This window comes from Martes martes (genome assembly GCF_963455335.1).
Source record: "Martes martes genome assembly, chromosome: 13".
Classification (NCBI taxonomy): Eukaryota; Metazoa; Chordata; class Mammalia; order Carnivora; family Mustelidae; genus Martes; species Martes martes.
The window spans coordinates 84,025,468-84,042,079 of record NC_137901.1 but is presented as its reverse complement, the minus strand read 5'-3'; the positions used below and the strand labels follow the sequence as shown (position 1 = coordinate 84,042,079).

General features: G+C 41.3%; 1 protein-coding gene across 3 annotated transcripts in view; it reads left to right on the top strand.

Annotated features, from left to right (window-relative positions):
• The window catches only part of MAPKAPK5 (MAPK activated protein kinase 5), a 37,772-nt gene that overhangs the window by 17,456 nt on the left and 3,704 nt on the right, over nucleotides 1-16,612 (top strand). For 2 of the 3 annotated variants that reach the window (XM_080822287.1, XM_080822288.1), the window contains exons 6-10: nucleotides 1,578-1,667; nucleotides 2,425-2,520; nucleotides 9,435-9,515; nucleotides 11,494-11,681; nucleotides 13,744-13,864. In XM_080822287.1, coding sequence (XP_080678413.1) covers nucleotides 1,578-1,667; nucleotides 2,425-2,520; nucleotides 9,435-9,515; nucleotides 11,494-11,681; nucleotides 13,744-13,864 — 576 coding nt within the window. The remainder of the gene's footprint in view (nucleotides 1-1,577; nucleotides 1,668-2,424; nucleotides 2,521-9,434; nucleotides 9,516-11,493; nucleotides 11,682-13,743; nucleotides 13,865-16,612) is intronic. The other variant, XM_080822289.1, reaches the window with a different exon arrangement.

The following is a 16,612-nucleotide window of genomic DNA, read 5'->3' as shown; positions in this document are numbered from 1 at the left end:
GTACCAATCAAACTGCCAACAGCGTTGGTTAACAAGCACAATTTCATTGGGGGGCATAAAAGAAAGCTTGAAGAAAAGCTCTATTTGATCTCTCATTGCCTGCTTTGTTATGTAATCAGAAAAGATGCTTTGACAGGAGAAATGTGACCCCTTATATGCTTTGGTGGGGGGGGACTGTATTTTTAAGTGGTTGTCAATTGCTTGCCTATTATAAAACTTAAATAAACTCTGAAAGGAAGGTAATCTTTTAATTCCTGTGTAGACTGTATATATCTTTGAGTACATAGTGTCCAAGCACTGTTGGACTTTGAGATAAATTGCTACTGATAACACCTGAAAGATTGGGATAAAAATATCTTCTGGGACAACTGTATACAAGATTTTTTTTTGCTTATGAGTCACCTCATCAGATTTTAATAGAATTCTAAGGTCTTTGTAATTCTGGGTTATTCCTGATTATAGTCTATTTTGACATCACATTTTATTGCTAGAAAAATGACTTATGTCACAAATGGTACTAGGAATTTAACTGGAAATAACCCCTGGAGGAGGTGAAAAGCTACCTGCACAAGGGTTATCTTCAGGCTAAGCAAGCAAGGCAAAAAGAAGAAATCAGAGCTCAATTTATTCTAAATACAAAATTCTTCCAAATTTTCCATGAGCCTCAAGCATTTTTCTCTCCTTTAAAGCAAGAATTCCTATTAAAGTCTGCTCACTGGGCAGGAGCCCCTTGTGGTGTTAGTGGAGGACTTGCCCTTCAGGTAGCCCACTGGCTGTGAGCCCTGGCAGTGTGCAGGAGCCTCAGGCATTTTTTTGACAATTCCTTTCTGGTAGGAAGGAGCTGATACTTGGAATGCCAAGACAATTCCATACCATACTGAGAGTTGAAGAACAGGTAGAATTTGTTCTATTTAATTTTAACAGTTACATCTTGTATTTTTCAAAGTTTCAAGTATTAGGATGTACTCTGAGAATCTTGTATAAAACAAAAACCCTTCCAACCCACCTAAACAGGTGACATTTCATTTCAGCAAATGAGATGAGCAAACTGGACCATCAGGTGGGAAAATACGCAGTTAGCAGCTTTCCATTTTTCTTGAAGGCAGAGCCTGGAGTTGAGCCCCCCGGACAGTGCGGTTCTCTCCGGAGCCAGGTGTTAGTGCCCGCTGCCTCGCTGGGGGAGCCCAGGCCTGCTGAAGACTGCCCGGTACAGAGTTTACTCTGCCGTGCTGGTTGCATCTCAGAGGAGTGGAATTGGAAGCATTTCATCCTTCCCATTTCGTACAGGATTTAATCATCAGTTTACTTGGACAAAGAAGTGTTTTACTATTTTATTTATTTACTTATTTTGTTTAATGAAATACAGGTTGCAGCTAAACTAAGCTGAATTCATTTCTATTTCTTGGTACCCAAAGTCTTACTTAATTTCTGCTGTAAAATTGAAAACCAACCACAGTCTGAATGGACTTAATTAAGGATTTTTTTTTTTTTTTTTAAATATCCTGAGTTCTCTAAGCCAGGGGTATTAAAGAGCTATCTTTTCTAAGATACGGTTGCTCCATTATGTCCTTTTCCAGATAGCTTTGGCTCTACGGCACTGTCACTTGTTAAACATTGCTCACAGAGACCTCAAGCCTGAAAATCTGCTCTTCAAGGATAACTCGTTGGTGAGATGACTTATTTTTCTGCATTTTAGCGCTGCCACTCTCAACACAGTTCGGGAATGGGTGGGTAGGTGTAGATTCAGAGTTCTCTGAATCCATGGTGAAGAGGCTTTAAGCCAAAGTGCTTCCAGCAGCTTACTTTCCCCACTCGTTTCCTTGCTAGAGGCTCAGAGACATTCTGCTGTACCCCTGGCATTGATGATGTTGGATGGTAGTGATATGCATTTGTAAGACTTTAAGTTTTAGATATGATTTGGAGCTGCTTTGGAGAGGGGCAGGAGTCTGTAAGATGTTAAATATTACCTTGAAGTGTAACAGTTGTATTTGCTGTTTGTTAATGCTGATAAGGTGTTTTTTTCTCTCCAGTCTCACTCCCTGCCCCGTGTATCATGTTCCAACAAATAAGTTGCTCTGGCAGTCTTGAAGTTGATGCTAAAAGTGAAATCGCACCCTGGATGGGAGACGATGGGCCAGTAGATAGTCAGGGGACAGTTGGCTAAGATCTTGATTTTAGTACTGCATATACCAGTCATGAAAGAAGGCCAGCTGTGAGCGGGGAGAAATTCTTTACCTCTGTGATAGTAAGAAAAATTCCTCAGTATGAATCATTTCTTCAGCTGTGAGGACATGCTATTCATAGGCTTGAGTGTCAGCCAGAAACCTGTGAAAGAGAGCTCAAGGTAACCTGTCTTGCACCTGGATTTTCCGCTAGTGTTTACTGAGGACTCTGGAAAAATGACTCACATTTATTTTATTTCAGGATGCCCCAGTGAAGTTGTGTGACTTTGGATTTGCCAAAATTGACCAAGGTGACTTGATGACACCCCAATTCACCCCTTATTATGTTGCACCTCAGGTAAGCATTTGCTGTTTCTGCCACAGGATATATCACTGGGCTGTCTGTAGGCATGTTCTTCTCTTTGACAGCATGAGCGGGCATGTGTTACCAATGGGAAGGGGAGGGCTCAGTTTCAGAAACCAACAGTCTGCTTAATTAGGTGCAGGCATTTATTTTAAAATCAGCTTCTTTTAAAAACAAGGTAAAATTTGTGTACAATAAAATACTCCTACTTTAAGTGTAGTTTGGTAACTTTTTGACGAACAGATACTCTTGCATGGTCACCACCATGTTCAAGGTACGAAACATTTCCATCATGTTAGGAGCTCTTATGTATCTTTGTAGTCAGTCTGCCCCAGGTGACCACTGATCTACTTTCTGTCCTTATGGGTTAGTTTTGCCTATTGTAGAAATTGATATGAATGGAACTCATGTACCTATTGTATTTTGTTTTTTTTTTTTTTAGAGATTTTATTTATTTATTCGACAGAGAGAGAGAGATCACAAGCAGGCAGAGGCAGGCAGAGAGAGAGGGGAAAGCAGGCTCCGTGCTGAGCAGAGACTCAATCCCAGGACCCTGAGATCATGACCTGAGCCGAAGGCAGAGGCTTAACCCACTGAGCCACGCAGGCGCCCTTACCTATTGTGTTTTACTTCTTTTGCTCAACATGTGTTTGAAATTCATCCACGTTGCTGCATATATCACCAGTTCTTTTTTGTTGTTAAGTAGTGTTCTATTACAGAGGACTAAACCATGTTTGTTTATCCATTCATTGACTGATGGCCATTTTGGGTTTTCTGGTTTTGGCTGTTATGAATAAAGCTGCTAGGAACATTCATTTACAAGTTTTGGGGGACATCTTTTACAAAATGGTTGTACCATTTTACCTATTCCCCAGTAATATATAAGAGTTCCAGTTTCTTCATGTTCTTACCATCAACTCATGTTTGTTAGTATATATAATCTTAGTCCTTCTGGTAAGTCCATAGTATTATTTCATTATGGATTTAATTATAACGTTTTCTTAATGGTTACTGTTCTGTATTTTTTCATGTGTTTATTAGATATTCTACTGTGAAATATGGGTACAACATTTTCTACAACAACCCGTGAAGTACGGATATAAATCTTACATGCCCATTTTTGGTTTTATAATTGTGAGGTATAAGAAGTTATTATTTTCTAGATACAAGTTCTTTGTTGTGTTTATGTATTACTTTTTATTGCTATTGTGATGAATTGCCACAAACTTAGTGCCTTAAGGAACACATTTATTTCTTCACAGTTTCGGAGGTTAGAAGTCTGAAACGATTCAAGGTCTTGTCAGGACTGTGTTCTTCTGAAATCTCTGGGGGAGAATACATTCTCTTGCCTTTTCCAGCTTCAAGAGGCAGTTGCATTCTTTGGTTGGTGGCCTCCTTCTCCATTTCCTTATTTTCTTGGAAGATTTTATTTATTTATTTGTCAGGGAGAGAGCACAAACAGGGGGAGTGGCAGGCAGAGCGGCAAATCAAAATTGGATTTTGATCAAATCCAGTTCATCCTTTTTTTTTTTTTTGAGAGGGAGAGGGAGAGGGAGCCAAAGACAGATGCTTAACTGACGGCCATGCAGGTGTCCCATCTTTCTCCATTTTCAAAGACAGTTATATAGCATCTCCCGGTCTCTCTGACTCTGACCCTCTTGCTTCCCTTTCATAACTGTGTTTACATTAGATGCACCCAGATAATCCAGGATACTTCCCCATCTCAAGATCCTCCATTTAATAAAATCTGCAAAGTCCCTTTTGCTGTGTAGGGTAACATATTCATAGATTCCAGGGATTAGAACATGGACATCTTTAGGAAGCCATTATTCTGCTCACCACGTACATGTTATGAATATTTCTCTCAGACTGTGGCTTGCTTTGCAGAATAGCAGCAGTTTTTTAATTTTAAAATTTTAAATTTTTGTTAAAGTTTATTTATCTATTTAAGTAATCTCCACCCCCAGCATGGGGCTTGAACTCACAATCAGAGATCAAGAGTCTCATGCTCCACTGACAGAGGCAGCCAGGTACCCTGGTTTTTTATTTTGATCAAATCCAGTTCATCCTTTTTTTTTGAGAGGGATGGGGAGAGAGAGAGCGGGAAAGAGGAGAGGATGAGAGGGAGAGGGAGAATCCCAAGCAGGCTCCGTGTCCAGCATGGAGCTTGACATAGGGCTTGATCTCACAACCCTGAAATCATGACCTGAGCTGAAAATAAGAGTTGGATGCTTAACCGACTGAGCCACCCAGGCACCCCTCACCCATTTTTTTTTAAATGGTTGGTGATTTTGTTCCTAAGAGGTCTTTCCATACCCATGTACATGCAGAATTTTCTCATGGCTTCTTATTAAAGGTTATTGTTTTCGCTTTTTTAAAAAATTAGGTTTATTTATTTTACTTATTTTTTAAAAGATTTTATTTATTTATTTGACGAGAGAGAGGGAGAGAGATCACAAGTAGTCAGAGAGGCAGGCAGAGAGAGAGGGGAAAGCAGGCTCCTTGCTGACAAGGAGCCTGATGTAGGGCTTGATCCCAGGACCCTGAGATCATGACCTGAGCTGAAGGCAGAGGCTTAACCCACTGAGCCACCCAGGTGCCCCTATTTATTTATTTTAGAGAGAGTGTGAGTAAGCAGGGGAAGAGGCAGAGGGAGAGGGAGAGAAGCAGACTCCCCAATGAGCATGGAGCCTGAGTTAGGGCTTGATCCGGAGCCTGAGTTAGGGCTTGATCCCATGACCCTGAGATTGTGACCTGAGCAAAATCAAGAGTTGGATACTTAACCAACTGAGCCACGCAGGTGCCTCCTCACCCCCTTTTTTAAGTCCATGCTGGGCACAGAGCCCAACATAGGACTTGAACTCATGACCCTGAGCTGAGATCAGGATGCTTAACCTGCTTAACCAGTTGAGCCTCCCAGGTACCCCTATAGTTTTAGCCTTTACCTTTTGGACTGTAATTCATTTGAGGGGTGGGGTGTGTGTGTGTGTGTGTAAAATAAGGGTCAAGATTTCTTTTCCTTACAGGTGTCACGTTTCCACATCATTTGTTGAAAAGAATAACCTTGTATCATTGAATTACCTTATAGTTTTGTTGAACTAAATTATCTTGAAGTTTTGTCAGAAACCAGTTGACCAGGGGCATCTGGGTGGCTTAGTCCATTAAGTATCCCACTCTTGATTTTGGCTTAGGTCATGATCTCAGGGTTATGGGATTGAGCCCCATATCAGACTCCATGTGGAATCTTCTTGAGATTCTCTCTCTCCCTCTCCTTCTGCCCCTCCCCACCTCAAATAAATAAATAAATAAATACATCTTTTTTTTTTTTTTTTTAAGATTTTATTTATTTATTTGTCAGAGAGAGAGAGAGCACAAGCAGGGGGGTGGCAGACAGAGGGAGATGGGGAAGCAGGTTCCCTGCTGAGCAAGGAGCCCAATGTGGGACTCCATCCCAGGACCTCAGGATCATGACCTGAGCCAAAGGCAGACGCTTAACCAACTGAGCCACCCAGGCATCCCAATAAATAAAAACCTTTTTTTTTTTTTTTTTAAAGATTTTACTTATATGACACAGAGAGAGAGAGATCACAAGTAGGCAGAGAGAGGGGGAAGCAGGCTCTGTGCTGAGCAGAGAGCCTGATGCGGGGCCCGATCCCAGGACCCTGATATTATGACCTGAGCTGAAGGCAGAGGCTTAACCCACTGAGCCACCCAGGCACCCCCCAATAAATAAAAATCTTAAAAAAAAAAAATCAATTGACCATATAGTTGTTAGTCTGTTCTATTCTGCTTATTGGCCTATCCTTACAGCTATATCATATGGGATTACTGTAGCTTTCTATCAAGTCTTGACCTTAGATATCAGATAGTGTAAGAAGTCCTTCAATTTTTTTCTTTTTCAAAATTGTTTTGATTATTCTGAACCCTTTGCATTTTTGTATAAATTTTAGACTTCACTTCTCTATAACAGAAAAATTCTCCTGGGATTATGATTTGAATTGTATTTAATCTGCTGATGAATTTGGAGAGTGTTGATGTCTTAACATTATTAAGACTTTCAATCAGTGAACATGGTAGATCTCTCTATTAGGTCTTTAATTTTTTTCAGAAATTTTTATATTTCTTAGTGCACAGGTTTTATACATACTTTCTTAAGTTTATTCCTATATTTCATGTTATTGGATGCTGTTGGAAATTATATTTTTAACAATTTCATTTTCCAGTTGTTGATTTGTAGAGGTACAAATGACTTTTGATTCCTTTTATCTTGATAAATTCACTTATCAATTATAGTAGATTTTTTGTAGATTTGTTAAAATTTTCTATGTATATAAAGTCATGTTGTCTATGAATAATGACAGTTTTACTTTGCTCCTTCCAGTATGTTTGCCTTTTATTTCTTTTCCTTGTCTTATGTACTGGCTGGGACCACTAGCTGAATATAAGGGATTAGAACAGACATCCTTGCCTCATTCCTGATCTTAGAAAAAAATGCTCAATCTTTTACCATTAACCATATTAACTGTTACATTTTTGTAGATGCCCTTTTTCGGGCTGAGGAAGTTTCTGTCTATTTCTAGTTTATTGAAAGGGAATGTGTTAAATTCTGTCCGGTGCTTTTTCTGCATCTGTTGGGCTGATAATATATTTTTCTTCTTTATTTTATTAATATGATGAATTAATTGATTTTTTAAAAGATTTTTATTTTTAAAGATTTTATTTATTTATTTGTCAGAGGGAGAGAGAGAGAGAGAGAGAGCAAGCACGAGCAGGGGGAGAAGCAGGCTCCCCACTGAGCAAGGAGCCTGATGTGGGACTCGATCCTAGGACCCTGGAATCATGACCTGAGCTGAAGGCAGACGCTTAACCGACTGAGCCACCCTGGTGCCCCACAATTTTTCAATTTTTAAAAATATTTTATGGACTCAGCTTTTGGTTTCCTATGTAAAAAATCTTTGTCTCACCCAAGATCACCAAGATTTCCTCCTCCAAGTTTTATAGTTTTAGGTTTTACATGTATATGCATGATCCATTTTGATTTAATTTTTTTTAAAGATTTTATTTATTTATTTGACACAGAGAGAGAGAGATCACAAGTAGGCAGAGAGGCAGGCAGAGAGAGAGGAGGAAGCAGGCCCCCCTCTGAGCACAGAGCCCGATGTGGGGCTCGATCCCAGGACACTGGGTTCATGACTCGAGCCGAAGGCAGAGACCTAACCACTGAGCCACCCAGGTGCCCCACTGATTTAATTTTTATATAATACATGACTATGGATCTAAGTTCTTTTTTTTAGCATTCGGATATCCAGTTCTAGTACCGTTTGTTGAAAAGGCTGTCTTTTCGCCATTGTATTGCTTTTGAGTCTCGTCAAAGATCAATTGAATGTGTGTTAATTTTGGATTTTCTGTTCTGTTCCAGTGATTTCTTTGTCTGTCTTTACACCAGTACTGTACTGTCTTGATTACTGTGACTTTATAATAACTATTGAGATAAGGTAGAGTTAGCCCTTTAACTTAGTTCTTTTTCGTAGTTGTTTTGGCTATTCTAATTTCTTTGCATTTCCGTATAGAATTTTTTTAAAAAAAGATTTTAATTATTTATTAGAGAGAGAGACAGAGAGAGTGACAGAGAGCACAGGTGGGGAGGAGAGGGAGAAGTAGGCTTCGTGCTGAGCAGGAAGCCCGATATGGGGCTCAATCTCAGGACCCTGAGATCATGACCTTAGCTGAAGGCAGATTCTTAACCAACTGAGCCACTCAGGCACCCCCTTATAAACTTTATAATCAGCTGTTAATTTCTACAAAGGAGTCTGTTGGGATTTTGACTGGGGTTGTTTTAGAGGTATGGTTCAATATGGGGACACTGACATCTGGACAATACTGAGCCTTCTAGCCCATGAGCAAGCTGTATTTCTCCATTTATTTTTGCCTGTAGTTTTTTCTCAGCAATATTTGTGTGGTTTTTAGTGTACGGGTGTTTCCCATCTTTGTTAGATTTATTCTGTGGTCCTATTATAAATGGTATTTTCTTTTTCAGGTTTAATTAATTCGCTTTACTCTTCTTGTATAAAAACACTATGTGGTGGCCATAGCTGGAGCCTGGGTCCTCCGCATGGAGACTCTGATGGGGGTCTTTACAAGATGGTCAGTGAATTCCTGACAGGGAGACTTGGTGAACACAGTCTCTTTCCAGAGTGTTGGGGTAAGGCAGCTATAGGTCTTGGAGATGGCAAAGTTGCCCCAGGTGACATTGCAGCCCCTGGCTGAGGTGTGGCAGTTGTCAACATCTGCCATCAGCAGCTTTGTGGGCACGGGGCTAAGACCATAGCATGGGTCTGGGTGCGAGGAGGATGCAGACCAGTGCAGAGTTGCAGCATTCTTGTAGTTGCAAGGAATCTGTGGGGTACACCAGTATTGTTCCCCTAGGGTTCTCAGTCAGAGGACAATGGAGAACTTGGCCAGGATCATGGCCCCATGGATGGCAGTGGTCACCTCCTTGAATACTTAATACCCAGAACAACGTGACTGTTATAGTCCTTGATGGCAACAAGTACCTTGAACCTGATCCACTGGCCAGCACTGGTCTGCTTTTATACAGGTGTAAGGGATGTCTGTGTCTCCAGGAAAAAGTCCATGACCTTGGATGCCTTGATGGGCAGGAAGAAGAGTTAAATCTCTTCCAAGGACTTGATCTTCATGCCCTTGACCTGGGCAAAAACTGATAAATTGCTGGTTTTAAGAGGTTTTTGAAAGTTTGTGTATTCTGGAGGGTCTTTTTTTTTTTTTTTTAATTGTCAAAATTGCCAGTGTCTACTCTCTTTCAGCATTCTTTTTCAACATTCTTTCTCAAGTTATAGGTCATTGGTGTGGTCTTCAGTAAATTGTCCCCTTTGGTCTGACTCTGACAGGTACTGGAGGCACAGAGAAGGCACCAGAAGGAGAAATCTGGCATCATACCTACCTCGCCAACGCCCTACACTTACAACAAGGTAGGGGAAGAGATACTTTCCTGCACCCTTCAGGTATAGCCCCTTTTCTCCTGTGTAGTGTTTGTGGTTCTCTGAGAATGAATTCTTTGGAATTCAAAACAGGCCCAAAAGGCCGACAGCAGCCGTCCATGCAGAAAATTCCTTGGAATTCAGGTTTTTTGTCTGATGAAGTAGGAAATAACGTTCTTAACAGTTGAGGTTTTGAAGCAGGAACCAAGGGCAATGATCACCTGTATAGGTTATCTGGATAGTTGTAGTCCACTGACCACATCTAAAAGACATGGTTATCTTGTTTTTTTTTGAGGTGGAGGCCATTTCTGAGAACATTCCATGGCCATTTATGGTACCATTCTTCCCATAAAATACCCAATTTAGAACGTGTCTACAGCACACAGCAAATGTTCCTGGTCCTATAGTTCTCAGTCTGTAGCCTATACATCAAGTATCTCTGTTCTAAAACACAAGAGGATTAGGGCCTCTTAAAAGCAGGTCCTAGAGTCGCTGAGTAGATGCTTCTTGGGGACTCATGGCTGAATACAGGTGACAGAGAAGGACCTGAGAGTGGTAAAAAGCAGTAGGTTGGCTCTTCTTGGGTCCCACACTTAGAGGGCCTCACATATTCCTATAGTGTGTGCACACATATACACACAATCATACATAAGAAAGAACACACAGGCTCCTCTGCCACTCAGGGCCCTGTGCTCCACCCTGTCACTGGGACAGTGTGACCAAAACCCCTATACATCTGCTTTCATCAGTAACTCTGGTCAGTCCCCAGGAAATCACTGCTCCACACCTTCTTGCCCTACAAACCCAAAACCATAGTTAGCTCTACCCTTATGTAGTGAAGGTTTGAGGGCTGTGCTGATTACGGCATCGGAGTCAGAAACTGCTTCCTGCTTCTTGATGCATGCAGGAAGTGAGTGGTAGAATGACTTAGATGACATTTAATTTACTTGCTAAAATTTGCTCAGCATGCATGCAATGGATTCTCGTGTTATATATTATTTTCCAGTAGTATTTTTGTCTTCTTTTCCTGTTCCATTTTGTGAGCCTAGTGGTGCTCATGAATTAGCATGGCGTTCATAAAAATTACACACTGCAGATGAGTAGCATGCTGGATTAATAAACAGCTCATATTACTTTTGAATGTGTATATATGTTAGTTAAGAGATAGTCCTCTTTATATTGGCAACTAAATGAAAACTGAGTGCTATATTTGCAAATAATTTTTTAACAAATATGTAATCGGATATAATTAAATTTTTAGAAACTAAATAACTATATCAATCTTAATTTTAAAAAAAGTAGTATCAGTTTCTTCATGTGGAAAGTGAGGGATTTGAACTATTTTTTTAAAGATTTTATTTATTTATTAGAGAGCTAGCGAGCACAAGTAAGTAGAGCGACAGGCAGAGGGAGAGGGAGAAGCAGGCTCCCCACTGAGCAAGAAGCCTGATGTGGGGCTCAATCCCAGGACTCTGGGCTCATAACCAGAACCAAAGACAGATTCTTAATTGACTGAGCCACCGAGTTGCCCCAGTTTGAACTGTTTTTAAGATTCCTTTCACCTCTATAATTTTTTAAGATTTATTTACTTGAGAGAGACCATGAGCAGGGTGAGGGTGCAGAGGGATAAGCAGACTCCCTGCTGAGCAGGACCCTGGGATCATGACCTGAACCGAAGGCAGACACTTAACCAGCTGAGCCACCCAGGCACCTCACCTCTATAATTTTGTAATTATGTTCTGTAGCATGGGTTGCATCACCTACCAATATCCATTAGTATTAGGCAAAAACATGGGTTAGAGTATCTATGGTAGAGAGAAAGGTCGCTTCCCTTAAGACTTGAAACTTTTCTATTCTTTGTTAATTGATTTTTGGAGATAGCAGCCTGTGTAAAGGGCTGTTTCTGGGCTGGTCCTTTATTTTGGGGCTGTGACTCTGCTGTAAGTGACTATTTTAATTTTCTTTTCAGAGCTGTGACTTGTGGTCCCTAGGGGTGATTATCTACGTGATGTTGTGCGGATACCCTCCTTTTTACTCCAAACACCACAGCCGGACTATCCCAAAGGATATGCGGAGAAAGATCATGACAGGCAGTTTTGAGTTCCCAGAAGAAGAGTGGAGCCAGATTTCAGAGATGGCCAAAGATGTTGTGAGGAAGTGAGTACCCAGGCTGTGGGGCACGGAGGCCAAGGAGACCTCAAAGTGGTGGATCACAAGGGAAAAGTCATTGGTTTCCCAGGCATGCTCCTTCCCCTTGGTGCGTCATAGAAATCTTATCCCTGGAGTCTGAGTTGAGAGCTCTTCATGTCCACACCTTGGTGAAAATGGGAGCTTTGCTCCCTCTTGTTGCATTCTTAGAGTTCGTCCCCAGGCTGTGAATCAGATCCCTTGGAGCATTAATTTAGGATCTTAAATGGTAAGCCCCATGGTGTGCCCTTCCTGAATGTTAGCCAGTCATGTGGAACAGACATTGCGTCAGGAACTGAACTTGGGCTAAGATGACAATGACATTTTGTCTTTTCATTCCTTAGCTGCTGTGGGGAGGAGGTGGCTGATTGTGTGGGCCTCTAGACTCTCCACTGCTAAGATAAATTTAGAAGATTCAGTGCTAGTGAGTGGTTAAGGGAGAGTTGACAGAGTACTTTTGATACTGATGTTTTGGTTAAGTAGCTGAGAATACAGTATGGAAACTGCATGGGAAGACAAGTGATGCTTTAAACATTGCTCCACCGTCCTAAAAACTTTTCCTTGTATATTTTAGAAACTAGTCTGTCTTTATATACATAGATTTTCAACCAATAGGACAAGCTTTCTATTGAAAAGGAGTAATCTCCAGAGAGAAATGGTTATACTGTCAGGAGAAACCTCCCAGGCACTCCCCCTTTAATGCTTTTCTTCATCGTATTACAAGTGAAGAAACTGAAACCAAAAGAGGAAAAATTACTCAGTGAACACCAAGCAGTAGGAATACAAGAAGAATACCAAATACCAAATCCCAGGCAGCTGAGCCTCCCACACAGGTGGGCAGGAAAAGAAAATATACATCAAATTTAGGTCTTAGGCAGACACTTAACCAGCTGAGCCACCCAGGCGCCTCACCTCTATAATTTTGTAATTATGTTCTGTAGCATGGGTTGCATCATCTACCAATATCCATTAGTATTAGGCAAAAACGGGTTAGAGTATCTATGGTAGAGAGAAAGGTCGCTTCCCTTAAGACTTGAAACTTTTCTATTCTTTGTTAATTGATTTTTGGAGATAGCAGCCTGTGTAAAGGGCTATTTCTAGGCTGGTCCTTTATTTTGGGGCTGTGACTCTGCTGTAAGTGAGATACATCAGTATCCTCTAAGTGGTTCTTTGTCAGTTCTATAGAATATATTTCCTGTCCGTAGAGCAGTATTATCTTCTTTCAGCTTTGGGATTCTTTTCTAAATAATCGTTTCTTCAGAATCTGAAGCTGTTTGTTCAGAATGATCTAGAAGGTTGCAGAGAACCTGAAAGAGCAAGTATGCATGTTGTCCTGACTGACATTTACAATGTGAGGATGTGTAGTTGGAAGGAGGGGCTAAAAAGCCCAGGGAACATGCTGAGGTGGGCCAAGAATTGCATCAGCATGAATGGACAAGATGTGAAGAAGTAGGATCAAAAAGCAGATGGTACAGAGCAATACATTCAGCTTAGAAGGAAATGCCATCCCCTTATCAGAGACAGATTTTTGGCCTTTGAATATTTCTGGAATAGAGTGTTCACGTCCTGTCATATGGTGACATCTAACAGTTTTATCACAAGTAGCAACCTGGATTTTCATAACCACATGACCCCTCAACTAATTTTGTAGCCACTGTTACCCAAAAGAGCACTTTGAGTCCCTTTAGGAAATTGGAACCCACTGTCCTAAAAACATAGAGGTGGGAGATTCAAGTCTCAGGAACTATAAGCTGTATGTAGGCTTACTGAATCTAGAACTCAGTCTGCAGTATCGTTGGATTAAGCCTTATCCTACAATTTTTATCTCACTCTCCCTAGTGTAGAAAGGACTTACCAAAGGACACAGTGCCTTTACCATTAGGGGTTAGGTACTAGATCCCCACCCCTGCCAACAGATGGAAAGCCTAGGCTTGTAGGAGTTGGTAGAAAGGCAAAAGTTGGAGCTGGTTAGAACCAGACCCAGGAACTTCCTGGCCTTCTGAAAGCAACTCTGTTGGCCTTTTCTCCACAGGCTCTTGAAGGTCAAACCGGAGGAAAGACTCACCATTGAGGGAGTATTGGACCACCCGTGGCTCAACTCGACCGAGGCCTTGGATAATGTGTTACCATCTGCTCAACTGATGATGGATAAGGTTTCGAATGTGCTTACTTTGTTCACCAAAAAGGCTGTGTTGAGAAGGAATGCTGGGACAAGGCTCAGGGAGGGGTCAAAGGCAGAGCAATGCAGAGAACTCAGTCTTTCCCAGAGAGACATCCCTGCTTTTCTGAAAATCAGGATCTGAAATAAAAGCTTCTTTGCATTAAAGACCAGATCAAGGCCCGGTAAATATACACTAACTGAAAACTCAAATCCTCCATATTTGTGCCTTGGGGTTGGTTGGGGCACAGAGTACTATGAGACGACTTCCTTTCCTCCAAGGGGCTTGAACAAGACTGGGAAGACCAATTTATGTGAAATAAGGAGGGAACATTTCAGATATCAGAGGTTTACATGCTGCATTTTCTACGAATGCTGTGGGAATTCAGAAAAAGAACATCTTTGAAGGGCTGTAATTAGGGAAGGGTTCCTAAAGAGAAAGCAAAACCCCTCATATTTATTAATTACTGCATGGCAGTTTTTAACCTATTCACATTAGTTTAGACATGAGCTGCCTTTAAAATTTTGAGTAGAGAACATACGTGGCCAAATGAGCCACAGGAGCACATGGAGCCACAGTGAGCTCCAGCGGGAGCAAACAAGTACAGACCGAAGTGCGTCCGTGGGGAAAACCACCTGGCTTCATTAATGGGAAGTCAGTGAAATATATGTGGCAGGGTCAGGCTTTGAAAGCACACAGAGGGATTTAAGTCTTAGTAGCACATAACTGAGAGGCCACTGTCAATTTTGGGGATAGACTTGCCACAGGGAAGGTATTTAGGGATGGTCAGCCAGACTTGCAGACTTGCAAACCCAAGACTTCTGCAGCCATCAGCAAGCCCGGGAGCAGATCTGGGAGCAGAGAAGTAGAGACAAGGGAATATGCTCAATATTTTCAAAGACAAATTTCTACAATTTGGGGTAACTTACTAGATAATAAGGGGACAATGGGTGTCATATCTGGTGATCTCATTGACAAATAGAGGGAAATCAGGATCGAGGCTCGTTTAGGTCAAGGGAAATCTCTTAGGTTTTAGATATTGGTTAGATGGACACGCAGATGAATGACATGTGTTGTGTGGGACCATAGTGTGGTTGAGAGGTAAAGGCAGAGAAACAGGCATACGTCTTACCCTGAAGTGTGAGAAAGAGTAAGGGGATAGGAAAAAAGAATTATTTTTTTTCCTAAAGATTTTATTTATTTGTTTGAGAGAGAGCAGGAGCCAAGGGGCAGGGAGGGACAGAGGGAGAGGGAGAAGGACAAGTAGACTCCCCACTGAGTGGGGAGCCTGCCATGGGGCTCAATCCTAGGACCCTAAGATCGTGATCTGAGCTAAAGTCAGATGCTTAACCAACTGGACCACCCAGACGCCCAGGAAAAAAGAATCCTAAGACCTCCCTTAGTTTTGCTATAGTATGGGAAAGAAAGAACTGGAAAGAGCAGAGTTCTCTGCCATCTCTGATTTGTGTATGGTTCTCTTTCTGGTTTAAATATGCCTAGTAGGGCACCTGGGTGACTTAGTGGGTTAAGCCTCTGCCTTCAGCTCAGGTCATGATCTCAGGGTCCTGGGATCGAGCATCGGACTCTCTGCTCAGCAGGGAGCCTGCTTCCCCCTTTCTCTCTGCCTGCCTCTCTGCCTACTTGTGATCTCTGTGTGCCAAATAAATAAATAAAATAAAATAAAAATAAGTAAGTAAGTAAATAAATAAATAAATAAGCCTAGTAGCCCAGAATTGGTTTGATCAATCCAAAATCCTAAGGGATTGCTTAGATCAGCACGTGGGGGTTATAGTGTGGCTTTTCTCAAAATCTTGAAATTGAAGAAATAAGATTGCTTTCTGGAGTTACTGTAGAATTAGTATATAATGAAGCCAAATATGGGTGTGCAGAATCTTTTAAGAGTGGCCCCTAGGCCTATAAGGTGGAACTGCAAGGTGACAGTATATCCCCATTTGTAAAAGAATTATGGGGTCATGATGTGAGTTGAAGTGTAGAAAACTAAATGTGAAGTGTAGAAAAATGGCCACGTATGCAGATGTTAAATAGTGTCCATCTAAGCCTGCCTAGGAGGTGGAGCCTGAGCTCACAAACCTGAGCTATTCTCATCTCTCCAGTTGGGCCATCACTGATAAGGGTGATGTGAGGATCCAGTAAAGTATAGCCAGAGCCAGCTATTATAGTTCCTTTAAATGAGTTCAAATTCTACCTGCTCTAACTGCATGCTTAAGAGGGAACTAACTACTTTTTAAAATTGTCAAATTTTATTGTTGAAATTAAAGTAATACAGAGGTGTATCTTTTTAAAAAGCATAAATTCCTTTTCATTCCACTGCCTCAATCTCATCCCTCAGAGATGAGGTCATCTCTGGCTTAGTGTATCCTTCCTCATCTTTTTCTGGGGAGACACACATCTACTCAGTTTGTCCTTTTTTTGTTTTTTTTTTAATTATTATTATTTTTTATTATTTTTTAAATATTTTATTTATTTATTTGAGAGAGAATGAATGAGAGAGAGCATGAGAGAGGAGAAGGTCAGAGGGAGAAGCAGACTCCCCAAGGAGCCAGGAGCCCAATGTGGGACTCGATCCCGGAAGTCCGGGATCATGACCCGAGCCGAAGGCAGTCGCTCAACCAACTGAGCCACCCAGGCGCCCCAGTTTGTCCTTTTTTTAAATATAAACATGGAATCATCTTGTTCTTAGAAAGCTTTCTTCTGATTATTTACCTTCCTTAATTGGTATGC